The 19,806-nt window shown below is 41.9% G+C and overlaps 2 protein-coding genes across 4 annotated transcripts in view; both read left to right on the forward strand.

The window, feature by feature from the left end:
* Positions 1 to 3,599: 3,599 nt before the first annotated feature.
* park7 (parkinson protein 7) lies at positions 3,600 to 8,221 on the forward strand. The gene is made up of 6 exons (XM_029152168.3): positions 3,600 to 3,798; positions 4,327 to 4,428; positions 4,735 to 4,794; positions 5,543 to 5,612; positions 7,201 to 7,287; positions 7,673 to 8,221. Exons 1-6 carry the CDS (start codon positions 3,709 to 3,711, stop codon positions 7,831 to 7,833), a joined length of 570 nt encoding a protein of 189 aa, XP_029008001.1. The 5' UTR covers positions 3,600 to 3,708; the 3' UTR covers positions 7,834 to 8,221.
* Positions 8,222 to 8,406: 185 nt separating this feature from the next.
* The window catches only part of kcnab2a (potassium voltage-gated channel subfamily A regulatory beta subunit 2a), a 56,620-nt gene continuing 45,220 nt past the window's right edge, over positions 8,407 to 19,806 (forward strand). For 2 of the 3 annotated variants that reach the window (XM_029152163.3, XM_055508796.1), the window contains exon 1: positions 8,407 to 8,546. The gene's annotated coding sequence lies outside the window, so the exon portion shown is untranslated. Of the gene's footprint in view, positions 8,547 to 13,166; positions 13,484 to 19,806 lie in introns of those variants that run through there. The other variant, XM_029152162.3, reaches the window with a different exon arrangement.

A 19,806-nucleotide genomic window follows, 5' to 3' on the forward strand; every position in this document is an offset into this window, starting at 1 on the left:
GTGGGGGGTGGTGGGGGGCACCGCTGCAGGGCCAGTATCATCAGCATTCCTGTTTGAAGATAGGCCACGCTGCACGGCGTTAAGGCATCTAATAGACGCAAGCTGAGAGCAAAACGCGCTGATACTCACTGAGACACAGGCAGAATAAAGGAAAGGGAGAGTCACCGGTGCCCCCTCTTAAAAAAGCACGGGTGGGGGCATAATTTGAGGAAAGGCAGATTACTACACCCAGAAATGACTGTGAGGCAATTCTGGTTTATGTTGTTACACATACTCAATAATCTAAATAACACATTGACGTGCGGCCTTAATTTGTAATTCTGCCTCTGTGGTTGAGAACAATTTGTCATGCGTTGGATTTGTAAGAATCTCATTTTGGATGAAGCATTTAACATAAATTGTTTAATGAACGTTGGGACATACATCCAGACGTATCTTTGTTCAGTTGATCTGTTCAGTTTGCGACGTTTTCCACACGTCCGACAACGTGTGGGGTTCAAATCAACAGAGCAGACAACCAATTTTTTTTTGTAGAAACCTTTAAATCTCGACTCTTGTTCTGTATTTTCCTTTTCTTTTATTATTAAAAATAAAATGAGATCTCGCACCCTTGCCCTTGTCTTCGAACGAGCCCGCCGTGATTTGAACTCACTCAGTTGGCGCCATCTTGTGTCCGCGTGGCGCCACTTCCGGCTGGCACAGGTGCGCGGCAGTCAATGTCACCTTTTCTCCCGGATCTCCTCGCCGTCGCCCAGCTGTCACCTGAGTGCTTGGCGGCGTAAGGTAATAGCATCGAGATGCAATCAAGATTATATGCTTGTCACTCGCTCCGTGAACTCTGTGGCTTTACGGCGTGACGCAGACGCAAGATAAAGCCTTCGCACAGATGGGAAGATAAAATGCCCCTAAATATTCATCAGTTTTCAAGCGAGATCAACAGGAAGTGGCGAGCAACGGGTTGGACGAATTTGTTGAAATGTCGCAATGTTGAATAAATAGAAAGAAAAACATCTGAAATTTTTAATCTCTCCCCATAGAAGCAAATTTTCTGTAACCACTTTGAATTTTGTGTCGCTCTTCCTTCTTCGGGATCTGAAACAGGGTTTGCAGCTGTATATCTCAACCGAACAGAGCCTCTGCATGTAAGCTACATCCATATTAGCAGTTTATTTCCATGTTTACACCGTTTCATATTCTTTGCAATAGTAACAGGATTACTTTGTGACAAACGGTAATTTGTGGAATTCCCTCATTTCAGTTTGAGGATTTTCCTCCTCCTCTGTCCCCATCTTTAAAAAAAAAAAAAAGCTTCTGCGTTCTCGTCTCTCCCGAGGTTTGATTCCAGAAGCCCTTCAGGTTTTTTCGAGGCAGACCTCTGCGAAGGGCTAGATAAAGCAGCGCAGAGCCTGGTGATGCAGGCGAGAGCAAGTAAATGAGAAACAATAACGTGCAAAGGATGAGCAGGCTTCGACTTCATAGGCCAATGATTTTTTGACATCAGTTTTCAAATCTGATCATAGGTTTTTCCACAATCCACTAATGCCAATGAAAAGCATAATGTATTTGTTCTTTCATCACTACATTTTAATCTGTTTGTTATTTCATCTAATAATTCAATCTGTCTGTGTCCTAGAGGAACAGTTTATCAACACACTGCAACTCCTGTACATATGTTTTCACCCAAAAAGAGCTATAGCTTTTGCTATAGGTCATGTTTACTTTAAAGTAAAGTAAAGTAAAAGATGCACCTATTTGGGGTTATTTCAGGTGAGGGTTATTGTATTTGATGGGACTTTTGTGGCTGCAGATTGTAATACATGGGAATAGCTCAAAAGGAATTACAGCACCCGTGTTCATCGTTATGTGTGCAAGTGCCAAGCTGGTCCACAGAACAAGGCACATGCTGTGTGAAACTCTGGTTAATTCCTTTTAATAAGGTGAGGTTTTCAGATGTTTCGTGGGATTTTTGCTAATAACAATGTGCCTACAGAAATCATATGTGACACGTTAGCATCAAGTTTTCAACAAGGCAACAATCTCACTTCAGATCGACAGTGCAAACAGTTAACATCTTATTTATCATTCAGCATTGGAACTTTTATTTACTCTTACTATGAAACTAGTAGAAACATTTTTAGTTTGACTCTGCACATTAAGATTACACATAAAGAAGAATTAGTAAATGTACACAAGCGAATTAATGTATGGAAATTAGCTTGAGTGCAACTTTGGGTCGGTTCAGTTGATCCCCAGCTGCATATGTTGGTAATCACCGCTGCCTCTTGGATTCACTCACAGGCACGCAACAAACAACCTGCTGCCAGCACCCCCTACGCTTTGGTCTAATCTGCCATTTCACTGGGCTCTAGTTTGCAGCTCAAATATAAAAGTGGATCTCAGCTGCAGAATGCACAGAGGCACATTAACTAGGATTGGTGCCTGCACACTAAAGCCCCAGACAAGTCTAGGATTTACACTGGAATATCATTCCCTAACTATTTTAAGAGTTAAGTGCAGAAGTTCTCCGACAGACCTCCAGGAACTTGGCGATGTTGGCGACCTGCTGCCCAGTTTTCCCTCATTCATTAAATTATCGGATTAGTCATAATCATTTCCATTGTGGGCCTGTGATTATGCTACAGAGTTGGTGCAGTTCTTAAACGCCTGTCTGGTATAGTTACATTTGCATATTAACTTTAGATTTAGGACTTTGGTCAACATTAGAGTTATTTGTTGTCTTGGGTAAATGCTACCACCTACTGGAACAAATAATGTACTGCCAGTTGTGGGAAATCATAACAGCAACGATGCTTTTCATTGCTCTTTACATCTTAAACATCAATGATTTTAAATTATTTAATGATACTGTTGTCCTGTGGTCACTTAACTTAAATATATATACATGTATAATTATTAATATTACTATTATTATTATTTATTATTATAAATAATTAAAGAACAAGAAGAACAAGATCATGCTTTACCTTGTACATATCTAATTGATGACTCATTGAGGATTCAGTGTTAGACACTTAATTAATGGGACAAACATGATGATGTGATAAAAATTGTTTAGTTTAGGGGGTTTAGTTTGGGGTCCATAAGGGGGATAAGCGGCCACGGTCTGGCAACCCTGCCAGAGGGAGCCAGTTACGCTGAAAGTTGTCCAAACTTGTCTGAGGATTGAAAATTATGCGTTTGGCTCAAATCATTGTCATTGTAAATGACGTGATGTGTTGACAAAGCAGCTTAACATTAGCAGCAATCAAACCTCAAAATGCTCATAGTGAATAAGTTTCGATTTTAGGAGTATGGTCAATATTAAAGTTTATTGTCTTGGGTAAATGCTTCCACCTACTGGAACAAATAAAGTGGTACTTGTCAGAAACCATAACAGCTACGATGCTTTCATGTCTCTTAACCATCTCTGAATTTCCGAACCTTTGTTTGGTTTTAACTTTCTATATGATCTGTTAAGTGAAGTCTCCACTACTGGTTTTCGGCAGACATGTAGCAGTGTTTTATATGTGTTTGGCTTGTACACAGTTATTAGGACACGAAGCACCATCTTTAAAGGGGGATAAGCGCCCACGATCTGGCAACCCTGCTCATGTCGAAATCACGTTGGAGAGCGTGCCAGCTACGCGGAAAGCAGCGTAGTGAAGTTAGCGGCTTTGCTCTTAGCGTTAACACAATTTCAAACTAACCATGGCAGGGAAGAGAGCGTTAATAATCCTGGCGAAAGGTGCAGAGGAGATGGAAACCGTCATCCCTGCGGACATCATGCGTAGAGCCGGGGTCTGTAGCTCATGTTTATGTTAGCAGTTAGCCACATTTAGCTAACGAGGCACGGACCAGCACAACTTTGCAAGCTACCTTGAATTAAATTATCCGCACATTCAATCACTTCACATCACGATAAGCATTTTGACGTGACTTGATTTATTGTTGTTCTCATCAATACGCCACGCCATTAGCAATGAGCTGAGCAATAGCCATCACTTTCATTTGACATTTAGCTAACGTTAACGAAATTAAACCTGCTACGTTTTTCCACGTAAGTGTCCTTAAGTCAGTTCCGACTTTACTGGTCATTGTGTTTCTGTGTTTATAAGTGGAGTTGTTGCTTAGCTCCATGTCAACGGGATCACAAAATTTAAATTGAGGTACTGCAGACAGGGGGCAAGTTAAATGTCAAAGTCCAACCTCGATGCATCTCTCGGCCATTTGATAGGTTTCAAAATAAAAGTCATCGTCAGCCAAGTCCAGACAGGATGTCATGCAGTGCTAGTCATAATCCTCTACGTTTATTACCCAAACCTCTAGATCTCCGTGACCATTGCAGGCCTGACGGGCAAAGAGCCAGTGCAGTGCAGCAGAAAGGTCGTTGTCTGTCCTGACGTGAGTCTGGAGGAGGCCAGCAAACAGGTCGGTCTCAGCATCTGAGTGTGCAAACGTCGGAAATATATTGATCTAGGCTGAATCAACCAAACATAGGCTTGATTGGTTTGTCTGGTCAGTACCTGATATATTCAGTGAAGTGAAAGGTAACGTTAACATTTGAAGAAATATTACTTTTTAAGTCTTTTCCCCCAAAGGGTGCTGTCTATTTTTAGATCCATAGCTATTTTGTTTAGTTTGTTTAGTTTGCTCGGCATCATTAGCCAGATAGCAATTACTGCAGTTACAATGTCAAATCATGTCACGCTCCATTTTTTATGGTCTGCCTTCCAGGGCCCTTATGATGTGGTGGTTCTGCCAGGAGGTATGCCAGGAGCCCAAAATCTGGCAGAGGTGAGACATGCTCAGATAAACTGCGACTAAATGGTCCAGTCTCTCCATTTTTCAGTCTGCTGAAAATCCAATAATATGATCTAACTCGCCGATTGGATGTTAAACCTGCTCTGCCATGAACATGTTACGTTGGACTGCGGACAGAATGTTTAGCTCAGTTTTATTTTTTTAACTAAGAAAGAACAAAAAAACTTAAGTGGACAAAATTAATATAGTTAGAATCAGTTAAATTAATGTACAGACGTTTGATTAAACAGACTTATTTCTCTATCAGAATTAAAACCCTTTAAACATTATGCTGGTAGCACACTACTCTCCATATTTGGCTGATAATGGCTCTATCGTCTGAAAGCTTCAGGAGCTCCATAGGCACTCGAGTTGCACAGGGAGGTAAGAATGAAAGAACTAGAAGCAGTAATGTGCAATATCGCTCTTCATTTTGTTCAGTGTCGCAGATTTGATGCTGCGTACAACATTAGCTGCGGCTGAAGTGCCCTGTTCTCTGCTTCATTTAGCCGAGAGGTGATAATTTGATGCATAGTGTGGCAGGCTACTAGAATTTGTATAAATGTGGAAATCAGCCCAGTATTGTAAAACAATGACTCACCTAATAGATGACACCCAGAAAATGTTTATTATCTTTATGTCAGTGTGTTCCAATGATTAAAGCCTCGTCAGCATACACGCTTGGCTGTCACACAATCTGCAAATGACTCACGGTGCATCTGGTTTCCATGCTCTCTTGTAGTCTCCTCTGGTGAAGGAGGTGCTGAAGGATCAAGATGGCAGAAAAGGCCTGATTGCAGCCATCTGTGCAGGTACAACACGTGAAAACAAACCAAACTCGTAATTATGCAGGATCAGCCTCTAATTGCTGTCTACCTGGGGGTTAAAGTTAAATATGACATGGTCTCAATTCGGACAATTATGTGTCTGCTTTTAACAAATTGTTGTAAATTACCCAACCCACACATAACAATTTGTTCTGGTGCTTGCTGTGTAAAATAGCATCTTCAACAGTAATTCAGCAAAAAAAATGTTCACATTAATTTTCCATACCAAATCAAACCAGTTTGACAATTTTGATATATAAATTATCAATCTTTATATTTGACCCCTACGCAATTTTAACTTGAAAGATCACTAAAGGTGTGATATTCTGGTTTTAAGCGTACCAAGCTAATATTGTGCCGGTAAATAGGATTTGGATTTGGTTGCATCTGGAATTAAAGAGACTTGGACAGAGAAATGTGCAGATTGTATATACACATGACATTGAATTCAGTGGCCTTTTATATATATTTTAGTAACGAGATATACTAGAACGATGTATCAAACACCTTAACTGCAAAAAAAAAAGTAAATACTGTTAACAAACATCATGGACTATTCATGTATGGTGGAATAATAGGGTTAGGGTTTGATTAATAACTGTCATTTTATTTGACAGTCTTCATATGCAGAGAAAGGACACTGGAAGGACGTGGTGAATAGGGACAGGGGCCAATGTAGCAAAGTGGACTGAAGGGTGTCCTAGAAAATGACAGCAAACCTCACAGGAATAGACAGATTAATGAACCTGTCAGCAGGAGAGTTGGTAGCTGACATATTATTCTGTTATAACACGAGGATTCTCATCACTGGACAGAGGTTTATTTAAAAAGAGACTTGACTAAAAACATGTAAAGAGAATTTAGTTAAATGCATGTAACATTACTGCATGTCTATAGAAATACAGACACATTCATCAGATGATAGCGAGATTATGGTCATAGCTCTTCTCTCCATATCTGCTTTGTCTCCCTCCTGAACACTAAAGGGCTGTCTCTCCCAGACCGGCGTCCTTTGGGTGGGGATCAGCTGTAACAGGAGAAGCTTGGCTTTAACCGGCAGTCTGCCGTCCTGCCAGGGGAAAGTGTAATCTTTAGACTGCATGGGAAGGCAGCCAAGGAGCATAATCAATAACTTTCTATTTATTAACAGGTTTTGGATGAGCTCACTGCAGCACTAGGGCACTGCCAAAGTTAATGCAGCGGCAGCCACTGTCTTCAGCCTCTCCTTTTTTCTCTTTTCAGCGTGCTGCAGAGTCTTTGAACAGAGGTTGAAACTGTATACTGTGTGTATTCTTAGAAACAATGGCACAGGATACCTTTAGGACACAGCGTTCACAAATTATGTACTGACGTCGTTTATAGCTCGATCTGCAGTCCCTAATGTCAAACGCGGCCTTTTCTGCACTTTTTCTGTGCTGCTTTTCCTGAGTTCATACAGCGACACGATGTTCCACCGCATTTAAGTCGGCTGTTAACCTCTTCTTAATTTCACAATAATGAAACATACACTAACACAGACGTATGAACACGTCTTGAGCTCAAATGACCCTGAAACCGCTTTGCCCTTCTGCAGGTCCCACCGCTCTCCTGGCACACGGCATCGGCTACGGCAGTACAGTCACTACGCATCCTGCCATGAAGGAGAAGATGATGGCTGGAGGTAAAACGCAACCTAATGCACAAGCGAGTGAAAACTGTGTTGACATATACAGCTAGTGGCTTTCGCAGTAGCCGTAGTTAGGACCAAAAGGGGAATTGCAGTTATGTATGAGGGGCAGCAGATGGTGCTGTACGAGCTCGTTCTCACCCGGAGGACAGCCTGTCAGTACCCAGCAGAGGAGAGCAAAGCACTCAGAGGTGAAGGCAGACGCTGGAATTTGACAGAACATACTAGAACTGGGTCAGTTCAAATGGCGATAGATGATGTGTCAAAATAATTCAGCCCAGGCTTGTTTCTGGAATGTGTTGCGTTCAGCCTGTAACCTGAAGACCTCATTGTTGTTACCCTTATGGCTTTGCATTCTGTCTTTTTTTTTTTCTTTTAGACCACTATAAATATTCAGAGGCTCGAGTACAGAAGGATGGACATTACATCACCAGCCGTGGGCCAGGAACGAGCTTCGAGTTTGCCCTGATGATTGTAGAAGAACTTATGGGGGCGGAGGTTGCCGCTCAAGTTAAGGCGCCGCTCATGATGAAAGACTAAAGGAGTGTGTGTGTGTGTGTGTGTGTGTGTGTGTGTGTGTGTGTGTGTGTGTGTGTGTGTGTGTGTGTGTGTGTGTGTGTGTGTGTGTCCCACAACCCGCTACACAAACCCGGCACTAGTGAAACAGCCAATTTAATGTTCCTGGCGCAAAGAGTCAAAGTCACTAGCGACTACTCATTCTGCCCAAGGGACGTAAAGATGTTTCTGTTCTGACAGGTTGTCTTCTCGTGTCTTTCTTGGTTGCCAGTGTAAGTGACCCTTAAAATAGAAAAGAGAAACACTGTACAGGCTTTCAGGGATGAAATGCGTTTGTTTCATTGCCATCTAGACACAAATTGGATCCCTTCTCTGCTTCACTTGTCATTAAAACATGAATGTGTCAAACGTGTTTGTGTTGCTTTGTGGTATATTAATCCTGTAGGTCACTGACTTGTGTTTCACATGCCTGCGGCGCTTGTTGACGCCTTCGTACAGGCAGCGTAGTGCTACATATTGTCGGAGCACTATTTGGAACGCGGGAAGCCGAATCAGAATAGATCGACAGGTGCCACGACCAATGGAAAGCCTCTGCCTGGCTGCAGTTGTATTGCGACTGAGCAGTGGCAGCGCGGCGGGGCGGGGCTTAGCTACAGCGCGTGGTAGTTGTGAGGGCAACAAAATCCAACCAGAGGGTCTTCACACAGTCAGAGAGGAAGCGACAGAATTCGCCAAAGGTAATTACTGTAATTGTTCTCTTCAGCTTTATCACCCATAGTGCTATTTCGAAAAATGCTAACTGACGCTAGCACATGTTTTAGTCTACTGGTAAATTGTGGAGCAGTTCACGCAACGCCAATCACGGCAACTAGCTATGAACGGCGTCGACTTGACTTGACGCGACACGGTAACGCTAACGGTCAAAAACGACAGCGACGTGAACAAGTGGCGGCTACTCCGCTAAAAGGGTGGCTGTTCGGGACTACGACGAAATGCGAGGCATCCGTGATTAGCGTGCTAATTGCGTCCGAGTGACGAGCCGCAAGTTCGCTGCAATACGAGGCGCTGTGGGCTTTTATCAGCGTCTCCCACTGGCTGCAGCGGAGTAACGTTAGCTCGTGGCCATGTACGTTACGTGCGGTCAAAGACCCGTCCGCTCTTAGCGCACACACAGACGACAGTGGGTGAAATCAGAGGGGCGCCGTATGTGAGCGGAGATCGTTCTGCAGATGTGACCCGACGTTCAGACGTCAGCTGCAGAAGATCCCCGTCCGCGGCAGCCGCCGCAGTCAGTCTGAGCTGCTGCATTCACTGTCTGAAGCTAATACAGTGCGGCACACACAGGTTATTTCACTATCTGTCTGAATATCACCACCAATCCCGCTGTCACATATGCAAGAGGCGGCATAAGAACCATATGTGTTTTGAAGATGTCTTGTGATCATCTTAATGACTGCAAATGACAAATTTTGAACGATCACACTCATACGAAGACTTCTCTTCATAGCTGAATGCACAGGTGTCTTATTGATTTAGGAAAGTACCTGGGCTCAATGCTGTCTGCCTGGAGAAACATGAGCTGGCACAAGCGCTATAGAGATAGATAGCCTATATTCAGAAGGCCCTTCAAGATTATGCTCATCGTTCTCACTTGGGCACAGAAAAGAGAAGGAAGCAGATGTGGTATCTAAACTGCTTTCACTTTACATAGACAGGAAATACAAGGCAGGTTTTTTTAGATTTTAATTTCTAGTAAGCTGACTCTTAGTCATTCTTAGTAAAGCATGTCAGGGGTCATTCAAATGTAGGAGGGCAACTCAGCTGGCTTTTTCATCCACACTTGTATAACCAGAGAAATTGTACGGCTTTTTGTGTGGGATTGCACCACGAGGGCAATCATTTACTTATAATTTAATATCACCACATCAAAATCTGAATCATCAAAAGCATGAGCGTGCACCTATGTGTGAATGACTTCTAAAAAAAGGTTCAGACCAGATGTTTCTGTGACAGTCGTCATCATTTTTAGATGGGGCTATGTCTGCCACGTTGAGGCAACATAATGCCTATGAGTGTCTGAGCTAATATGTTGTATTACTGTGTTTTCAAAATAAAGACTTATCCTTTGTCATGTTACTGCTTAAATCGCATCCTGATGACAGTTGTGCAGCACAGGCTCATTAATGCTATGTTTTTCGGTCGGATATTTCTGGAACGTTAACATTTTGCGCGGTTGCACATAACATGTTAGAATTATTCTGCTTGAGCAGCTGTACAGTAAAGAGCTTGAGGCTTGACTCCCTATTTCTGGATGGGGCAGAAGAGAGAGGGGTGGGGTGAGGAGGGGGAGGTTAAAGTCACTGTGACTGAGTCATTGGTTTAGCTAATGATGCAATTAGAGCAGTGCACTTTGCATTTCCTGATTAGATCCCCTTCTTGGGTTGGCCTGGAGTCAGTAAAGGCTCCGTTTGTTCACTTGAGTTGCTTCAACAGATACATTGGTGGAGGTAGTAAAGGATTTTGACCTGATCAAATGTTTTTTTTTTTCCATCAGCAACAAATGTAAAGATCACTTCATCCTTGGCACACTGGGTTTACATTAGAGCTCTTGGTAATTGAACTGGACCAACAAAAGATTAGATGATCATAGCTCTTTTCCTCATATCTCATATCATAGATTAGATCTTATTTTTGAATAATATATACATTTTGCATATTAATTAAGATGTGAGATTTTGTTTGAAAGACTGATTCTCCTATTTCGTACTTTCTTTGTTTTTAAAACATTTACCCCACTTAAATGGGGCCCATGCCTTAGGGGACGCTTGCATGTCTTCCAGTAATTGCTCTGACAGCATCTACAACTTCAAGTTTTTTGTTCATTTATTTTTAGGACAGGATAATTGCATAGATACGCAAGACTTCTAACTGGTACATTTTTAAATGCAGAGGTTAATTAGAAATGCTGAACTCAGCTGTCCAGAGTTACACTTATTCTTTAGTTATTAGGTTGTCTGCACTGCTCTTGTAATTAGTGTTTCTGTCAACAAATAGGGCATCATAGCTTTGCAGTAATACACACACAAACCTTAAGCTTAATGCATTGCATGTGTAATATATGTAATATGTAATGAATATTTGCTTTATCAGCGTTTGTATGGACTAAATAATGGAGTGTGTCCAAAACATATAACTGGCATCTCCTATGTCTGTGTCATGTCTGTTAGGTTGCAGTTAGCAGGAATGGACTGGTATTCCAAACAGGAAAAATGTTAGGTTTTGTAGCTTTTTTATTTACAGTAACCATTAATATCGGTTTAATGTATGTTTGGAAAGTTGAGCAAATACACACAATGCATGTCACACAAAAACACATTGTAAAGAAGCACAGAATGACTGGGTATTCTTACATGTGTTCTAATGCATCTTAAGCCAGAACTGCTATATTTATACTCACCTGATTTGGTCTTGTGTCTACTTTAGATATTTTATTGTAGTATAATAGTACAGGTAATGTAGAACCTTTTTCTATGAAATAACCACTGTACTCGGAATTCATGATCTGAGATTACTTCAGGTTCTGTCCTTTCCATATCTTATTATTTTTCTATAGCCCTTGGACTGCAAGCCTGAGTGGCAGCACTCTTTTTAGTTCTGTTCCATTACTGCCTGTTTCCTTCAGGTTATCAGGACATAGGGTGATTGAGAATATTAGACCTTTGCGTTCTACAACAAACTACAGACTAATATACCCTACACTACACAAGTGTAATATTTGCCAGTGAAATCACGCAGAGACTGTGGTACTATAAGGCTAATAAATGCAGAACCTTCCCGGTTCAATCCCCATCTCTGACACCAGGTGTGTCCTTCAGCAATACACTCCACGCTCCTCGGATGCTACCATTTGTCTTCCCACTGCTTGCCCATTGTGTTTATGTCTATTATTCTAAAATATTACTTGATCTCTGTACACAACCACAATAAATTAGATATTAAACATTCAAGTTGTGATGAATGTCAAGACTGGACTTTACTTGAAGGTGTGTGACAAAACACACCAAACAGGTCTAGGTGCTGTACATGCTTGCAGTTTGAGGGGCTACAACCACGCTACACCGGAACACATGGGTTACCAATAATGAGCAATACTACTACACAACCACACTTAACACCTCCTGTAAACACTGGAGTGTCACCCATCCATTATGCAGGTATCTATCGAAGCTCCAGTGTGTTATTGGCAGACTACAGACATACAAATCATCCAATCCTAACAACACAGTACAAAGGTAAAGTTAAAAGACAGCAGACAATAAAATGCATTTATGTCTTATATGATAGTGTGATACAGTTGATTGCCATGGATTTCTTTCCTCTTTGTGCCTCCCATTTACAGAAGAAGATCATTTTATCAAAAAAAAAACTGTTAGTTTCTAGATCCAATAATTATGGCCAAAATAAATAGAATACAAGTTCAGCGTAATCTGCTCTGGCTGTGCTCCTCACCCCTTGATAAGTTGCGGTCCACTTTTGTCTCAGCAGAACCCTAAATAATTTGTACACCAATATTAAAATTCTGCTGCTGAATCCTTGATCCAAGCAAGTCAGAAACACATGATTGGACTTTGGCAGTCTTCCACTTGAAAGGTGTCATCCCTAAGCCTACGTACCTGTTCCACCACCTGTTCAGTTACCTGATGTCCACAGTAATCTGCACTGACACAGTTTGATCAGTCTGATCGGAAAATGTCTGCGCTGCAGGATTTGTTTGTGACAGAGATACCAAAAATAAGTTCTTGTGGAAGGATTTGTGGTTGTGATACTTCTCTACTTTTCTCTCACTCTCTGTCACTCTTTTCGGCGAAATCACATAAGTGGATTACACATTGCATTTTGAAAGCCTTGGTTTTATAGCACATTGATTTTAGATAGCCTTACTTAGAAACATTAAGAGACAAGTGAGATCAATTTCACAGAACCATATTATTCATGCATACATACTCTACCCCATTACCCATTTCTGCCTAATCTAAAATGTAATTGGTAATCCATTCATTGCACCTTCTCTTAATAAAGGAAATGCAGTTGTAAAAGGAATAGTCAGCAAACAGGTTGCAAGGCGCTTGCATTACATCAATGAGATCTAGACAATTGTTTGAGCAATGTACTTTGACATAGTAGAAAATGTGGTGTAAGGTGTGTGACCATTTATTTTAAAATGAACTCTTGCTTACTTTGCTCTGGCTCACCCTTCTTTCACCATTTATCGCTCACTCTGATTCACTGAATGCATGCTTACTCGAATGCTGACAGTGCAAAGGGAGGTGGGTGGTTATGTGTGTGGAGAGGAGGAGGGAGGGGCATTTCCTTTTAATGCATCTGCTCTGTTGAGTGACTCTCCAAGCTCACACATTTATTCTGTCGTTTCTTTTTTTTCTTTCTTTCCTCCCCTATGTTTCGTCCCTGTTCAGTCTGTCCTCTGTCACTTTCTTCTGCGTTTCTATCATTGTCAGACATACATGCTCATCCCACCCAGGCGCAAAATCTCACATCCCTCTCCTCTCTGTTTTCCTGCTCAATTTCTTGGATTTTGGCTGGTGATCCTTCATCATAGCTACTGCATTTACTCACCGTTTTTCCTCACTGCGTCAGGAATCAGCAGCAGACTGAGGTGGGTGTTTTAAGAGCATCGTCGCTCGGTCTACAGCTACATGTCTTTACCATCTCACCCCCTCTCTCACTCTTTCTCTCTCTGCTTCTCACTTTGATGTGTCAGTAAGTCGGGATGATCATGCTTGTCTATTCCTCCGGGGGAACAAATGCTACGCTCTCTGTATGCAGCAGAATTTAACATTGTTAGACACTATTCTACAGAGGTAGCGTATTTACCTCTACAGAGCTCTCTCATGCAGTTGCAAGTGCTGCTGCTGCTGCTGCTGCTGCTGCTGCACTGCAAACCATCTTTGCATACATTATTATACTGGCGTGTATTTTTTCTCCCTTTCGGTTTCTACTCCCCTGCTCTGCTGTGTACAAGTCTGTCATGTTTTATGCATGCTCTGTCTTTTCAAATTCCTGCCAGAGACTTGGTCATGTTGTAGGATTTGTCAAGATCCTTAAAATAGCCAGGGTGAAAGACATGGGTGCAGGCAGAAATACACATGCATACACATGCGCATTAGCACAAGAGGTTTGATTGCCCTTACCGGCCCCAGTGCTGATGTTTCTCTTGTTCCATCTGTTGCAGTTGCCACAGCCAACAACACTCTTAAAAGACATTTTGACTGTTCTCTCAGTGTTTTGATGTGTGTTGCTCAGAGGTTGTAACTGTCATCTGTGCCGGGGCCGAACGTGTTACCATGTCATTTAAATGGGTGTTTGTGTGTGGGTGTTTATTTTCACGCAGAAGCTGCTTGTTGTGGACCTGTGTGTGTCTGTGCATGGGTGCAGGCACACACTCATGTAAAGTCTGTGTGCTTGCCTACCCATGGGCTCTAGTCCAAGAAGAGAGCACAGGAAAGGCAGGTTGCAGGGGTTCAGTTTGGTGCAGTAAGCTGTTGAATGCTGTTCACTCTGAACTATGTGCTTGTTTGTGCTTTTACTAGACTGCTGCCTCCATATTTTCAAATTGATTTTAATTAATATGTGTCTCTTTATCACTGACCTCTAGTGATGGTATATCCAACAATAATAACCACCAATTAATGCTAATAATACCTAAACTATGGTCTCCTCAAATACAATAATTATACAAATTTGCTTGAAGTGTTTTGTTAGATGTGAGGCCTAGTTCTTCTCTACAAATAAAGAAGATAATGATCAAGTTGTATATTAATACAAACTAAATCAGGATAGCACTTGGATCAGCAAATTTGATCTGTGACGCACACATTTAATTGGCCTGACATTTAAGAGAAGTAAATAGCTTCAAAAGACTTTCCCTAAAGTTTCAAGGCCAGTATAAAGAATAGTGTGTATAGCTGTTTTAAAAGGAAACCTGGCTATTAGATCTGGGGAACCGTTAAAAAAAGAAGATCCATATTGCTGCAGCTGTGATTGCGTTGTCATTAATTGGTTTGCTCTTAGTGTCTCAGATGAGATAGGCAGCTGCAGCTTAATTCCAGTTGTGGTGGATCACCTTAATGTGATTACTGGGATGGAGGATGGACTCTTAATGCTTGTCAGCTGGTCTGTCCCACAGGATGTAGTGTTTCATTGAAACTGACTTTGTATGAAATGCTGAAGATTTAAATTAGCTTGTATTGAGAAGTTTATTCTTTCAAAGTTTTCAATAAGGCAGCACATGTAGCAGGTGCTGATTGGTTTATTTTCTCTCAAAGTTGTCTGTAGATGTAGTTTTGAATAGGTTGCTCAGGAAACCATTAGTTGCCAGTCCTGAATACTGTCTCCACTATGACCTTGCTCTGTGACAGATATTGTGTGTCTATTGCCTTACAATGCTAAGTATTGTGTTGCCTGTATTCTTTGTGTGTGGGTCATAGAGAAAATGTCCTGATAATGAATATTTGTCATATTTGGCATTTAGGCCCTTACCTGTATTCATATAACCCATTTTGACAATTATTCAGATATAACTAAAATGCTGATAGGGTTGCAGCTATACAGTTTTTGTGTTAATTATATTTCTACATATTTTTCCAGCAGTTGCTTTGTTTAAGGGACACATTTTGTGTGTTTTGTTTTTCATATCAATTTTACGGTTCTATATTGTGAAGTTTTAATTTAACTATAGTCATACTCCAAGTTAATTACATGTGACTTTATTGTTTAACAGTATATTGTAGAAAAGATGGGTAAAAAATGAGAAAATACATTGCTGTTTAAATGTGTATAGCATTCTTTAATTATATGTGCCAATTTCAGTGTCACCATTATCATACAGCTAATGAACAAGTTTCAAAAAGACAGAGAGAAATAAACATAGAATTCATTTATAACACATATTTACAGTTAAACATATTTATCAAACACCACAAAGCAAACATAAAATTCTTATGATTCCTTGGATTTCCTTGTTTGTGATTAAAAGCACAAATATATCTTAGAATCTAAGGTCACAGTTTTTAGATTCTAAAAATAAACTTCTCTCATTGGGCAAATTCTCTGTACATTTATTTTGTGAATGGTCTCTAGTTTGTTTCGATGAAAGACCCCCATCTCCTCTAAACAGCAGTGACATGTTGCTGCACAAGAAGGTTAGGATTAGTGACCTACTGTCTGTATGTTGCCTTCTCCAAAGAACTGACCACAGCTGTTACAGTCCAATGGTCATGAGAAGCATGGCACGCATTTCACACGTACAAGCTACTTTTAGATCATACACATCTCAGTTGAATACAGTTCTTTATTCATCTCTTCTTTACTTTCCCCTCTAATGATACCAGAACTTATACAAACTGTAACTTCTTATTATTTATGATGGCATATTCTTTTTATGGTTAAGTGTGACATTCACATGGATATAGTAGACACAGAACACGCAATGATTGACAAGTCCATTTGTCTTGTTTGGGTTATTTGCTGCAAATACCTTTTACAGGAAAGCTCTGAAGCCTGCGTAGTTTGTGTAGAGTTTTGTGCTACATCTGTCATAATGTGTTGTGCTTAATTAGTAAAACTCCAGCACTGCCTTGCCTGCTTAACATACAAATCACTGACTTGCACAAAATGTGCCAACTGTTTATTTTAGGCTAAACATGATGCACCTTAGGCTAACTTATGTTTAGTCAGTGTGATGTGGACACATTAGTACTGTGTATGTGTACTTTGTTTCTGTCTTTGGGAAATTAGGGAAAGTGTTAAGAGAGCAGATGTCTTGCATGGTGTCCCAGCCTGTACGAATGCACATCCTCACCCAGGCCTGGGCTACGTCTATTCTGCTCCAGGGCTTAGTGCGCATGTGCACACAGACATCTACTGACTAAAACAAAAGCTACAGCCTATCTCCATAAGGTTGCCCTAGAAGACTAAAGCCTTCAGAAATCAAAGTCTGTGATACTGTTATACCAACACTCTTGAAAGGATGACACAACTGGAAACAGTTCTTAATCACATCAGTTGCACATTTGCAAAGTTGCATTAATAATATGAACACACTGAAAACTAATAATTGAAATCACATCTCTCTGTTAGAGGTTTATTAGTTATAATATTTGTATTAGTCATAAAGTTTTGTCACAAATTCTGTTGCACAGAAATTTTCCGATCGGACTGATCAAACTGTTTGTCAGTGCAGATTACTCTGGGCATCAGGTAACTGAACAGGTGGTGGAACACGTACCTGGGCTTAGCGATGACACCTTTCAAGTGAAAAACTGCCCAAGCCCCATCATGCCTATCTTATTTGCTTGGATCATAGATTTAGCAGTAGAATTCAGACTTCAGACTGGAAATTGTCCAGTCTAGGTCTGGATCACAGGAGGTGTCTATTAGGTACAGTATAAGAGGTAAATTTATTTTGGTTTTTTTTATTTTTTTGTTAGGCACAGCCTGGTCATTTTGATAAACGTGCGTGGGTTCTTGTGATTAGACTCTCTTATCTAGTTGGGTTAAAGTAGCAGATGTTTTCACTGACTAACTGAGATTCAGCGGTATCCATCTATCTATCTATCCTATTTTGACCGCTTATCTGGGGCCGAATCACGGGGGCAGCAGTCTAAGCAGAGAACTCCAGATTTCCCCCTCCCCGGACACTTCCTCAAGCTCCTCCAGAGGGAACCCAGGGCGTTCCCAGGCCAGCCGAGAGACATAGTCCCTCCAGCGTGTCCTGGGTCTTCCTTGGGGCTTCCTACCAGTGGGACATGCCCAGAAAACCTCCCCAGGGAGGCGTCCAGGAGGCATCTAAAGAGATGACCCAGCCACCTCGACTGGCTCCTCTCGATGTGGAGGAGGAGCGTATCCTCTACTCCAAGCTCCTTCTCATCCTATCTCTAAAGCTGTGCCCAGCCACCCTACAAAAGAAGCTCATTTCGTTGTATCTGCAATCTTGTCCTTTTGAATCATGACCCAAAGCTACTGGCCATAGGTGAGGGTAGGAATGATCATTGACTGGTAAATTGAGAGCTTCACATTTTGGCTCAGCTTCCTCTTCACTGCGACAGATTAGTACATTGACCGCATTAGTGCAGCTGCCGCACCGATCTGTCTGTCAATGTCCCGCTCCTTTCGTCCCTCACTCGTGAACAAGACCCCAAGATACTTACACTCCTCCACTTGAAGCAAGAGCTCTCTTCCAACCTGAGTAGAACAAACCACCATTTTCTGGTTGAGAACCATGCCTAGCGTTCGTATCCCATATTTAAGATTTGACAATCTGCTGAATTCTTCTCTCAAGTACCCTGCCATAGAAGTGTGATCCCCCTATAGTTGGAAAACACTCTCCTGTCCCCCTTTTTATAAATGGGGACAAGGAGGAGGAGATTCTAAAAGTACTCCTTTCACCATCCAATGACATCCTCAGTCGAGGTCAGCAGCTGCTCACCTCCACTGAAAACAGAGTTGGTGAAGAACTGCTTCCTCCTCCTGAGGCGTCGAATGTTTTGTCAGAATGTCTTTGAGGCCAAATGATAATCCTCCTTCATGGCGTCCACTACTTCCTCATAGGAAAAACAGCACAGGAAGAACAGCACGGGCTTCAGCATGCTTGGCCTGTCGGAACCCATCAGCTGCGTCAGGAGTCCCACAAGTCATCCAGGCCTGGTACGACTCCTTCTTTAGCTTGAGGGCATGCCGCACCTCTGGCGCCTTCTACCTGGTTCGGGGATTACTACCACAACAGGCACCGGAAACCTTGCGTCCACAGCTCCGAATGGCCGCATTGACAATGAGGTGGAGAACATGGTCCACTCAGACTCTATGTCCCCAGCCTCCCTTGGAATCTAATCGAATCTCCCCAGGAGGTGTGAGTTGAAGGTCCCTCTGACAGAGGGTTCAGCCAGACGTTCCCAGCAGACCCTCAAAATACGTTTGGGCCTGCCAAATCTTTCCAGCCTCATTCCTTGCCAGCAGATCCTATTCCTTACCAGGTGGTGATCAGTTGACAACTCAGCCCTTCTCCTCACGTGAGTGTCGAAAACATATGGCCGAAGGTCAGATGAAATGACTATCATGACTATCAAAGTTTATAATCCACCTCCGGCCTATGGTGTCCTGGTACCATGTTTACTGATGGACACCCTTTATGTCCGAACATGGTGTTAGTTATGGCCAGATTGTACCTAGTACAGAAGTCCAACAAAATAACACATCAGATCGGGGGTGGGGGGGCATTCTTCCCAATCATGCCTCTCCAGGCATCGCTGTCATTGACCAGGTGGGCGTTGAAATCCCCCAGCAAAACAAGTCCCCAGTTGGAGAGCTTTCCAATACTCCCTCCAGAAACCCAAGAAGGCTGGATATTTCACACTACCTTTTGGCCTATAAGCACAAATGGCAGTGAGCTATCCCCGAACCGAAGGTACAGAGAAACGACTCTCTTGTTTACCGTGGAAAACTTCAACACATGGCGGCTGAGCTGGGGAGCTAAATGTAAACTACAGCAAAGCATATGTATAGCCACTGGAATTCAGACATATACCAGAATCAGCTGACGAGTCTTGGGACACCTCAGGTACACAAATTGTAGCATGAGGAACTTCACTAGCAGCGTTTGTGTTACATGTTAAGTTACATGGGAAATGACCACGTAGCAAGGAAGTTGTTCATAATTCATTTAAAGATATTAGTGAAGTGTTCACAGTTAAGTAGACACAAAATGAAACTTTTATTTGCCCTGCAACAGACACAGTGAAGCCACTGTACCCGTTTTACTGCAAAAAAAGTCGCACCTAACTGCACTGTCATATTTAGAAAACATTGTCACAGAGCCAAGGAAGGATTTACCTTCAATTGGTAATGTTTATGTAAGTGCTGCCATAAAGACCTACAGTATTTGACAGTAAGTGGTTTGATTTACACCTACTGTACAGAACCGAT

This window comes from Betta splendens, chromosome 5, assembly GCF_900634795.4.
Source record: "Betta splendens chromosome 5, fBetSpl5.4, whole genome shotgun sequence".
Taxonomy (NCBI): domain Eukaryota; kingdom Metazoa; phylum Chordata; class Actinopteri; order Anabantiformes; family Osphronemidae; genus Betta; species Betta splendens.

What these genes read in the sequence shown, in the direction of transcription:
- park7 (XM_029152168.3), top strand. Translation starts at nt 3,709, where the DNA reads ATGGCAGGGAAGAGAGCGTTAATAATCCTGGCGAAAGGTGCAGAGGAG. An exon ending in TGGAGGAGGCCAGCAAACAG is followed by an intron (nt 4,429 to 4,734) that starts GTCGGTCTCAGC and finishes TCTGCCTTCCAG; the next exon opens with GGCCCTTATGATGTGGTGGT. An exon ending in GAGCCCAAAATCTGGCAGAG is followed by an intron (nt 4,795 to 5,542) that starts GTGAGACATGCT and finishes GCTCTCTTGTAG; the next exon opens with TCTCCTCTGGTGAAGGAGGT.